The sequence below is a fragment of the Triturus cristatus genome, chromosome 4_1, assembly GCF_964204655.1.
Source record: "Triturus cristatus chromosome 4_1, aTriCri1.1, whole genome shotgun sequence".
Taxonomy (NCBI): Eukaryota; Metazoa; Chordata; class Amphibia; order Caudata; family Salamandridae; genus Triturus; species Triturus cristatus.
The window spans coordinates 1,206,626,670-1,206,638,535 of NC_140585.1; the positions used below are offsets into that span (position 1 = coordinate 1,206,626,670).

The 11,866-nt window shown below is 46.6% G+C and overlaps 1 protein-coding gene across 3 annotated transcripts in view; it reads left to right on the top strand.

Annotated features, from left to right (window-relative positions):
• Positions 1-3,976, top strand: part of LOC146856404 (ATP-dependent 6-phosphofructokinase, muscle type-like) — a 334,110-nt gene extending 330,134 nt beyond the window's left edge. For all 3 annotated transcript variants that reach the window (XM_085654532.1, XM_085654533.1, XM_085654531.1), the window contains one exon: positions 3,580-3,976. In XM_085654532.1, the coding sequence (XP_085510658.1) occupies positions 3,580-3,727 (148 nt within the window). In that variant the 3' untranslated portion in view covers positions 3,728-3,976. The remainder of the gene's footprint in view (positions 1-3,579) is intronic.
• The last annotated feature ends 7,890 nt before the right edge of the window (positions 3,977-11,866 follow it).

The following is an 11,866-nucleotide window of genomic DNA, read 5'->3' on the forward strand; positions in this document are numbered from 1 at the left end:
TTGCTCGGAGGACCACCGTCTTCTCCTGCAGGAGGAAGTCCTGAAGTTGTTTCAGAAAGGTGCGATAGAGGTGGTTCCAGAGCAGGAGAGGGGTCAGGGATGCTACTTCCGGTATTTCCTGATTCCGAAAAAGGACAGCAGATTGCGTCCGTTATTGGACCTCAGGATCTTGAATCTTTATCTAAGACAAGAGAAGTTCTTCAAGCGCTGAATCAGGAGGACTGGATGGTGTCCATCGACTTGCAGGATGCATATTTTCACATCCCAATCCTGAAGTCGCACAGAAAGTATCTCCGTTTCACGGTAGGGTCGCAACATTATCAGTTTGCGGTCCTCCCGTTTGGTCTTACTTCTGCACCTCGGGTCTTCACGAAGGTGATGGCAGTGGTGGCAGCCCATCTCAGAAGGTCAGGGGTCTCGGTTTTCCCCTATCTGGACGACTGGCTGATCAAGGCGGAGTCTCCAGAGAAGGTGCTGCATCATCTGCAGGATACAACTCAACTGTTGTACAACTTGGGTTTTTCGATAAATGTGCCCAAATCTCACCTGGTGCCCTCTCAGCGCAACCTGTTCATAGGTGCAGTACTGGACACTACTGTTTGTCGAGCATTCCCTCCTCCTCAAAGGATTCTCGACATACAGGAAATGATTCCTTTATTTTACAACGGAGCGGTTGTTCCGGTCCTGAAGGTCCTTCGCCTGCTCGGTCTGTTTGCTTCTTGCATTCTGTTGGTCAACCATGCACGCTGGCACATGAGGGCGCTCCAGTGGTGCCTCCGCAAGCAGTGGTATCAGCACAAGGGAGATCTCAGGGAGTCTGTGAGGATCTCCAGAGAAGCTGCGGCGGATCTATCTTGGTGGGGCATGGAGGGCAATCTGTCTCAAGGAAAGCCTTTCCATCTTCCTCCATCGGTGGCCACAGTGATAACGGATTCCTCCACCTTAGGGTGGGGTGCTCATCTGGGGGATCTGGAGATCAAGGGTCTTTGGTCTCCAGAGGAGAGGTTGTTTCACATCAACCTTCTGGAATTGCGGGCGATACGTTTGGCGCTCAAGGCCTTCCTCCCTTCCCTTCGCGGTCAGTCTGTTCAAGTCCTGACGGACAACACTACCGCGATGTGGTATATAAACAAACAGGGAGGAGTGGGGTCTCTTTGTCTCTGCAGAGAGGCCCTGCGTCTATGGTCCTGGGCTCAGGACCATCAGATTTGTCTGATGGCAAATCATCTGGCCGGGGTGCTGAACGTGCGTGCGGACAGTCTCAGTCGGCAGTTCTCCGCCGACCACGAGTGGAGGCTCCATCCGGAGGTGGTTCGTCACGTCTTTCGGACGTGGGGAACTCCTCGGGTGGATCTATTTGCCACCCGCGAGAACGCGCACTGTCCGTTGTTCTGCAGTCTCCAGTATCCGATGCAGGGAGCGTTGGGGGACGCGTTTCAGTTGAGTTGGAGGTCTCGACTCCTTTACGCGTTTCCTCCCATACCCTTGATTCCTCGGGTTCTGAGGAAGATTCCCCAAGACCGGGCCCTAGTTATATTGATCACCCCGGATTGGCCAAGAAGGGTGTGGTACACAGATCTTCTCCACCTCTCCTCGTGCCCTCCGCTCCGTCTCCCTCTGAGGGCAGACCTCCTCTCGCAGTCGGAGGGGCAGGTTCTACACCCCCACCTCCAGAGCTTACACCTTCATGCCTGGAGATTGAACGGGGCAACCTGAATTCCTTCTCTCTCCCACCAGATGTGGTGGATGTTATTTTATCGGTCAGGCGACACTCCACCAAGTCCATTTACTCATATAGGTGGTCTAAGTTTGTTCTCTGGTGTGGAGAGAGGTCCATTGATCCTTTGAAGGCTCGTCTGTCTAATATTCTACAGTTTGCCCTTTCTCTTGCTCAGCAGGGCTTTGCTGTGGCTACGGTGAAAGGATATTTATCGGCTCTGTCGGCTTTCCTTTGTTTGCAGGATCAGCCGTCATTATTCAAATCACCTATTGTTCTTCGTTTTATAAAGGGCCTTACAAACAAGTTTCCTCCTACTCCCTTTATTGTGCCTCAATGGGACTTAAATCTTGTACTAACCTATCTTATGGGTTCTCCCTTCGAACCCTTACACAAGTGTCCCTTGAGGTTGTTGTCCTTTAAGACAGTTTTCCTCGTTGCAATCACCTCGGCAAGGAGGGTAAGTGAGCTTCAAGCTCTAAGTTCAAAACCCCCATTCTTGACCATTCATGCTGAACGAATGGTACTCAGGACCAGGGCTGCATTTTTGCCTAAGGTGGTAACTCCCTTCCATTTGGGGCAGTCCATTACCCTTCCTTCTTTCTATCCTCCCCCTCACCCTTCCAAGGAGGAGGAGAGACTTCACCGCTTGGACCCTAAGAGGGCGGTGAGCTTCTACCTGGACAGGACAAGGGACTCCAGGATTGATGACCAGCTCTTTGTGGGCTTTGCTGGCTGCAGGAAAGGTCGAGCGGTGCACAAGCACACCCTTTCCAGGTGGATTGTCTTGTGCATCAAGATATGCTACTCCCTAGCTGGTAAGGAGCCTCCGGAGGGTTTGAGGGCTCATTCTACCAGAGCAAAGTCTTCCACATCTGCCTTATCTAGGGGTGTTCCGGTGGAGGACATTTGTAGGGCGGCAACTTGGGCCTCCCTCCACACCTTCGCAAAGCATTATTGCTTAGACACCGAGGTGAGGAGGGACGGACACTTTGCTCGTTCCGTCCTTCAGGATTTTCTGGTATAGAAGGGTGGACACCCTCCTCCGGGAGTGGGGACTGCTGTGGAATCTATTCACAAGGTGAGGAATCCACTGGCAGATGTATCCATCAGAAGAACAAGTTACTTACCTTCGGTAACGCTTTTTCTGGTGGATACAGTATCTGCCTGTGGATTCCTCACTGACCCACCCGCCTCCCCGTTGTCCATCCTTCTATACCGGTATTTCTATGCCTGTAATTCTATTGATGGGTTTCAAATGTGTTTATCACTGTCAAAAGCATTATGTTATTTCTTGTGCTTTGTTATTTATTTTCCACACTGAGTGTGTTGATATGCATATTGTGTACTGTGTATACTGTGTATATATATTGCTGTCAGTCCAGTCCGTCCGTGTGCCTCGAAGGCACGGAAAAAAGGGGCGGAACTGACGTCATCACGCCGACGAGGTCTTCTTATGGAGCCGGTGACGTCAGCGGAGTCGCGAGCGGAGCCGTGTCTTTGTGACGTCATCGTCGACCCCATCGGCGTGGACTGCTACAAAAGTTTCCGAATGTTGCTGGCGCAGAGGATATTCACAAGGTAAGGAATCCACAGGCAGATACTGTATCCACCAGAAAAAGCGTTACCGAAGGTAAGTAACTTGTTCTTTTTTATCCATTTTAATGGTATTCAGTCTACCAACATCGGAACAATAGAAAGCGTTTTTGCTTGGATTCGAAATTGCGGCCTTCGGATCACCGCATTATTTAGTAGCGAGCGTTCACACCATTCCGCCATCTTGCAAGCAGGCAGGAGAAGCGCATTTTTCAGATGTAGTTGAAAGAAGAATGTCAACGTATTATTTTACTTCTGTTTTTCAGGCACCGTCTTCCCAAAGAGCAGTGGTGGCTTAAACTTCTCCCGATTTTAAAGATCTTGGCAAAATACAACATCAGCTTGGATACCTCCGAGAAGGCGCAGATCGAGCACATTACACAGAAGAGAGCATCCGTCGAGTCGCATATATAAACCCGCCAGGGGAGAGGAAATCGGCGCCGAATATCACAAATGGAAAGAGCTTTAGGCCCTTAAGGATCTCAGTTTGCATATCTTAAGGAGCTATTGCGGCCCATATAGTTTACCACTCCAAGTATGACTTAGGGCCTAAGGTGTTACGATGAAGTCGGAGTATGTGTTCTTGACCTACGAGATTATATTAGCCATACTGCCATATGTGTTGTGGAAAATTGTTACTTTGGAAATACAGCTTAAAACAAATGCTTGTGTGCAGAATTTAGCGTTTCTTCTTATTCCTGCTTAAGAAAAGGGCATCTCTTGTAAAAGCATATTTCCTTATTGTAAAGATAACGCCTGGAAACGTCATCATGTGGTAAGTTATTTATTAACTCAGAAGGACGACACACCAACAGGAGTGCCCTGTGTGAATAACACACTGCTAATCAACTGTCAAAAGCAACTGTAATACAACTGTCATAATCGAACGTCCAGCTGTCAACATTCCAGCTGACGTAAGCAGTCTCACGCATAGGAAGGATAGCGCGCGGGGAAGGGGAGAAGAAGAGATAGGGGCAGGCAAAGATAACAATAGACACAACACATCTCTTTCCTTTACGACATTTGAAGATAACCATGAAACAGGGTAATTAAAAGAAAGATGGAATACAACAAAGGATGTATCTATTCGCATACAAAGTCTTTGTATTTGCTGGGCTTTACCAAGTTACGGCCAAATCTACTTGTGCTGGCCACTTCAACCAAAGTGTCTTTTTCCAACACAGGTTCCTGTCCAAAAGCAGAGCTTCCTCTTGACTCACAAAAGCTGCCCCTCTCGCCAGCGGCGATATCAGACTCCTCATCGTCAAGCTCCAAATCATCCTGATCTTCCACGGGTGTGGTGATGCTAGTGGCTTCAGGGGATACCTCTGAGGCACTAGTGCTGAGGTCTCTGAATTCCCCAATGGATTCAATGAGATCACGTTCTTGATCATCCCTGGTGGTATGTTCAAAAGAAGGCGACACTGTGCTATCCTCTTCACCATCTGAATCGGATGATTCTTGGTGCAACCAACTATACTTGTCTATTGTATCCAAATCGTCCACTGCATCCTTGATTTCCCTTTCATTTTTTCCTGTTTGGACACTCTCCTTTCTAGAACAAACAGACAACGCAGAGGCATGCCAAACCTTGCCATCACTGAGGAGCGCAGAGTTACAGAACACTTTCTCAACCTTTAATGGTGCTGAAAACCTGTTCTGCCCTTTAACAATGTGTCAACTTCTTCTTACTCTCACGCTATCACCTTCCTTGAGCTTGAGTTGTTTGCAGTTATGCTTGCTGTCATACTTCACTTTACTCATGTCCTTCGCCTCTTGGATTCTTTTTCTGACGGTTTCCACTGACCACTCAGATTTCCTTGCTTCCTTGAGCCATCCAATATTGTCTTTTGAGATGGGTGTTCTCCCTCTCATAATTTCAAATGGGCTTATCAAGGTTTTTTCTCCTGGTGTGATCCTGTACCCCCAAACCATTTTGTTAACTTCCTTTCTCCAACATTTGCCATTGTTGTTTGCTAATTGGATAATGCCCTTTATTACCAATTAAATCTTTCCACGGCCCCATTGCCGGCAGGGTGGTAAACAGAAGTAGTTTTGTGGGTAATCCCATTCCTGACAACGAAATTCTTAAAAACCTCTGACATGAACTGACTTCCGTTATCGCTTACAATAGTTTTAGGTATACCCTCTCTTGTGAAAATACCGTCCATGAATGTGACGATGTCTACAGCCTCCACCCTCCTGCAAACTTTTATTTCAGGCCACTTTGAAAAATGATCTACTAAGACCAGAATGTTCACTTGTTCTTTTTGCCATTGAACTGGACCCATTATATCGATTCCTACTTTCTCCCAAGGCATGTTCGGGCACTTCAAAGGTTTATTTATTTATTTATTTGCGAGTTTATACCGCGCTGGAATCGACTCCCACAGGAGTATCTCCGCGCCTTTGGCCAACCATAATACAAGAAAAGAGTCCAAGCAGTATATCATGTTAGTTTTGAAATAGGAAAGATTTTAATTGTTTCCTGAAAGGGAGGTGATCATCGCAGAGTCTCAAGGATATTGGGAGGCTATTCCATAGAATTGGGCCAGCAACTGAAAGGGCTCTAGCTCCCTGTCTTGCTTTTTTTGCTCTGGGTACACACAGCAAGGCCTGTTCACTGGATCTCAGAGAGCGCGTGGGAACATAGGGGGAGAATGTTTTGGAAAGGTAAGCAGGGCCTCTCCCATGTAAACATTTGTGTATAATACAACAGATTTTAAACTTCACCCTCTGTTTGATGGATAGCCAATGAAGCTTGGTCAGCAGAGGTTTAGAGGGAGTGCGAGGGGGCCGGTTTAAGACAAGACGAGCAGCGGTATTCTGGACCACCTGGAGTCTGGAAATTACTCCTTCATTTGCCGACAGTAATAGCCCATTACAGTAATCCAATCGACTCAATACTAGAGCCTGCACCAAAGTTTTTCTAGTAGAGTCTGGCAGCAAAGGAAACACTTTCCGCAACAGACCAATGATGTGGAAACAAGAGCCCACCACTTGGTTGCCATGATGTTTTAGGGAAAGCTCCTGGTCCAGTGGAACCCCTAGATTTTTCACTACCTGCTTGGGCTCAGGGACTGGGCCGAGATCTTGAGGCCACCAGTCAGGAGTCCACAGGAGTTTGGCCTCCCCGAACAGCATCACTTCCGTCTTGGCAACATTACATTGCAGGAAGTTAGATGCCATCCAGTGAGCCACGGATGTATGACGTTACAACGCACACTTTTACAACGCATGCACTTACAACGCATTTTTTACAATGCATAATCCATTACAACGCATGACATTACAACGCATGACACTACAACGCATTTTTAAAAAATACCTTTACAACGCATTGCCATTACAACGCATACTACCTTTACAACGCATACCATTACAACGCATTATATTAAATTACATTTAAGGTAAGTATTAGATAGTATAGGGGTAAAAATTACTATTCTAACTCCAGGGGGTGCAACAGTAGGGTAAGTGTTGGATAGTATAGGGGTAAAAATTACTATTCTAACTCCAGGGGGTGCATCAGTAGGGTAAGTGTTGGATAGTATAGGGGTAAAAATTACTATTCTAACTCCAGGGGGTGCAACAGTAGGGTAAGTGTTGGATAGTGTAGGGGTAAAAATTACTATTCTAACTCCAGGGGGTGCAACAGTAGGGTAAGTGTTGGATAGTATAGGGGTAAAAATTACTATTCTAACTCCAGGGGGTGCATCAGTAGGGTAAGTGTTGGATAGTATAGGGGTAAAAATTACTATTCTAACTCCAGGGGGTGCATCAGTAGGGTAAGTGTTGGATAGTATAGGGGTAAAAATTACTATTCTAACTCCAGGGGGTGCAACAGTAGGGTAAGTGTTGGATAGTGTAGGGGTAAAAATTACTATTCTAACTCCAGGGGGTGCAACAGTAGGGTAAGTGTTGGATAGTATAGGGGTAAAAATTACTATTCTAACTCCAGGGGGTGCATCAGTAGGGTAAGTGTTGGATAGTATAGGGGTAAAAATTACTATTCTAACTCCAGGGGGTGCATCAGTAGGGTAAGTGTTGGATAGTATAGGGGTAAAAATTACTATTCTAACTCCAGGGGGTGCATCAGTAGGGTAAGTGTTGGATAGTATAGGGGTAAAAATTACTATTCTAACTCCAGGGGGTGCATCAGTAGGGTAAGTGTTGGATAGTATAGGGGTAAAAATTACTATTCTAACTCCAGGGGGTGCATCAGTAGGGTAAGTGTTGGATAGTATAGGGGTAAAAATTACTATTCTAACTCCAGGGGGTGCATCAGTAGGGTAAGTGTTGGATAGTATAGGGGTAAAAATTACTATTCTAACTCCAGGGGGTGCATCAGTAGGGTAAGTGTTGGATAGTATAGGGGTAAAAATTACTATTCTAACTCCAGGGGGTGCATCAGTAGGGTAAGTGTTGGATAGTATAGGGGTAAAAATTACTATTCTAACTCCAGGGGGTGCATCAGTAGGGTAAGTGTTGGATAGTATAGGGGTAAAAATTACTATTCTAACTCCAGGGGGTGCATCAGTAGGGTAAGTGTTGGATAGTATAGGGGTAAAAATTACTATTCTAACTCCAGGGGGTGCATCAGTAGGGTAAGTGTTGGATAGTATAGGGGTAAAAATTACTGTTCTAACTCCAGGGGGTGCATCAGTAGGGTAAGTGTTGGATAGTATAGGGGTAAAAATTACTATTCTAACTCCAGGGGGTGCATCAGTAGGGTAAGTGTTGGATAGTATAGGGGTAAAAATTACTATTCTAACTCCAGGGGGTGCAACAGTAGGGTAAGTGTTGGATAGTATAGGGGTATAAATTACTATTCTAACTCCAGGGGGTGCAACAGTAGGGTAAGTGTTGGATAGTGTAGTGTAATATTATGCGTTGTAATGGTATGCGTTGTAATGGTAGTATGCGTTGTAATGGAATGCGTTGTAAAGGTAGTTTTTAAAAATGCGTTGTAATGTCATGCGTTGTAATGTCATGCGTTGTAATGGATTATGCGTTGTAAAAAATGCGTTGTAAAGGTAGTGCGTTGTAAAAGTTGCGTTGTAAAGGTTGTTCCCCGTGAGCCACTGCTTTCATTCCCTGGGCAAAGGAGTTCCTAACCTCAGCAGTGAGGATTTTAAAAGGAAAGAGGAGTTGGGTGTCATCCGCATATGACACTGGGATGAAACCGTGGGACCTCATGATGTTAGCTAGGGGGGCCACATAGATGTTGAAAAGAGTGGGGCTCAAACAGGAGCCCTGTGGCACCCCCTTAGAGATCCCCAACTCCTCTGACCGATATGCATCCAAGGTGACCCTTTGGGTGCGGTCTGTTAGGAAACTCCTCAACCAAGCCAAAGCCTTGTCTTCCAGGCCAATGTTAACTAGCCTGGTGGTCATGATGTTGTGTGACACGGTGTCAAACGCCGCAGACAGATCCAACAGAACCAGGATAACTGAGTGACCTTTATCCTGGAACATGTGTAGATCGTCTGCGACTGACAACAAGGTGGTCTCGGTACTGTGTCTTGGCCTAAAACCTGACTGGGAAGAATCCAGCCCACCTGCCTTTTCGATGTGATTCGACAGGTGCCGATTTACAAATTTCTCAGTTATTTTACCCAAAAAGGGGAGAAGCGAGATGGGTCTTAGGTTAGACAATTCCGTCCAGGGGATAGCAGTATTTTTCCTCAGTGGTCTTACCAGCGCCCTTTTCCAGTCTAAAGGAACCTCCCCTGTGCTAAGGGAGAGGTTGACTAAATTCTGAATTCCTGGCCCCAGAACATCTGCCAACATAGGCATGATACGTGCAGGGATGGTGTCCAAAGGGCTACCACTCTTGATTTGAGTGATTAATGAGGGTACCTCCTCTAAGGAAATGGGGGGAAAGCTTGTAAGGCACTGAGTAGATTGCACTTGCTATGCAATATTCTGAGAAGTGTTATTTTCTCCTGCAGCAGTTGCGTTTGAGACCATAATCTTGTCATAGATCCCATCTATCTTCTTCATGAAGAATAGGGAGATCTCATCACAAAGATCCTGGGATGCAACCTCTGCAGTCTCACAAGCTACTGGCTTGGTAAAAGTTTGTAAGATTTTATACAGTACTTTTGAATCTTTCCCAGCCGCTGTTAATTGTGCTGCAATATGATTTTTTTGTGCCTCCCTAATGGCCTTATGATACATCTTAATGGAGGTTCTATGATGTTCTATATCTTCAGGCCTCTGAGACTGTCTCCATAACTTTTCCAGTTTTCTGGTTATTTGTTTCAGAGATCTTAGATCCTCAGAGAACCAGACTTCTTGCCTATTTGCCGGGCGAGGTTTGTATACTTTCTGCGGGATAATGGTGTTTATTGCTTCTCTAACCGTCTCTTCAAACCTATTAAGAGCGGTTATTACATCATCTATAGAGTTCTTAGACAGGGGAGCTTTATACTTCTCTCTGAAGACTTCCGTGGTAAGTTTATGCCAAGGTCTCCTTTTACTAGCCAAGGCGATCTGTATTTGTGGCTTATCAATGGCAGCAGTATGGAATTTTAGGATAAAATGATCTGTCCATTCTGCCTGAGTAGGTGCCATGCATTTGATTGAGGATGAGTTGGACAGAACTAAATCCAAGGTATGGCCTGCCTCATGAGTGGGTCCATAATTGATCTTTTTAAGTCCCACAGAGTCCAGATCCATTAGGAGAGTTCTTGTCTCCATGCACTTCTCTGACTCACTATGGACATTAAAATCCCCCACCAAGAGGAAGTCCTGATTTTCTTGCACATACGGTGCTAAGGCCTCTATGAGTACAACAGAGAAATTCCCACTCGGGCCCGGTGGACGATACACCAATGCTCCCTTCCTTTGTTCCCTAGGTGCTGAGTTGATTTTATAAATTAATAATTCCATCTGGGGTGTACATATTTCCTCGAGAATGATGATATTCAATTCCTCCTTATAGACGATTGCCACCCCCCCTCCTATTTTATTAGGACGGTCCAGCCTGACTATTTTGTATCCCAGCGGAATACCCAATGTAATGGCTGGGACTGAGTGAGGCGTAAGCCATGTTTCTGTTAAGAAACAAAGGTCGGGTTCCTCAGTTGATATAAGATCCCAAACCTGGGTGGCATGCTTCGCTAGTGAGCGAGTATTACAAAGCAGGTTTTTGCTCCCCAGGGGGAGACTATCCATTGTATTATTTATCGGGACAGTATCTTGCGCTTTAAGTTGCAGGGCAACTGGATCCCTCAATTGATTTCTTTCCTCCGCAGAGAGGTGGAACTGTATATGGCATGCCTGACAAGTAAACGGGCCTTCTAAGGTAGTTCCTATATTTTTATCACATACAATCGGGAGGTGATTGCGTAACTCTAACAGTACCTGTGAGGTGTATGTTCTCCGGTTGCTAGAAGGGGTCTCTGGGGTATTTGTGAGAATCGCCATAGCCCCCTGCCCCTAGCCCCGTCCTGTCGCGGATGGGCGCAGACGGGCTGGTCTTCGGCTCGTCTTAGGCGCAGGAGTAGGCGCCACACTGCGCGCCAACGCTGCGCGCTGGAGCCGACGAGGGGCTAAATAGCCCTGAAATGAAGAAGGGCTAGAGCGCTAACCGCTCGTTTTCCTGTGTGGCCTGTCTCTGCCCCGCCCTCCGCACACCGGGATTGGCTGCCGAGCGTGCAGGCAAGGTTCAGGGTTCAGGAGACAGTGAGTCTAATACAACACCTAGCAACCTCAGTGTTTGCGAGTATGTGGTAAAATTCACAGCGTGCCACTAAATTTAGAACAACATATAATGAGCTGCAATTAAAATAAAAAGCAAAATGGTGACAGTTTCAATTTTAAAATTCTATCTCGAAGCTGCCTTCAATATTAAAATGAACACAGCGTAGCCGCTTTAGTTGCAATAATGGGCGCCAAGCGGGGTCAGGAGAAGCTGCCACCGTCACCCTACTGCAAAAGTCGGTGCCTCCTCGTCGCCTAAATAGCCCTGAAATGAAGAAGGGCTAGAGCGCTAACCGCTCGTCTTCCTGTGTGGCCTGTCTCTGCCCCGCCCTCCGCACACCGGGATTGGCTGCCGAGCATGCAGGCACGGTTCAGGATTCAGGAGACAGTGAGTCTAATACAACACCTAGCAACCTCAGTGTTTGCGAGTATGTGGTAAAATTCACAGCGTGCCACTAAATTTAGAACAACATATAATGAGCTGCAATTAAAATAAAAAGCAAAATGGTGACAGTTTCAATTTTAAAATTCTATCTCGAAGCTGCCTTCAATATTAAAATGAACACAGCGTAGCCGCTTTAGTTGCAATAATGGGCGCCAAGTGGGGTCAGGAGAAGCTGCCACCATCACCCTACCGCAAAAGGCGGTGCCTCCTCGTCGCCTAAATAGCCCTGAAATGAAGAAGGGCTAGAGCGCTAACTGCTCGTCTTCCTGTGTGGCCTGTCTCTGCCCCGCCCTCCGCACACCGTGATTGGCTGCCGAGCGTGCAGGCACGGTTCAGGGTTCAGGAGACAGTGAGTCTAATACAACACCTAGCAACCTCAGTGTTTGCGAGTATGTGGT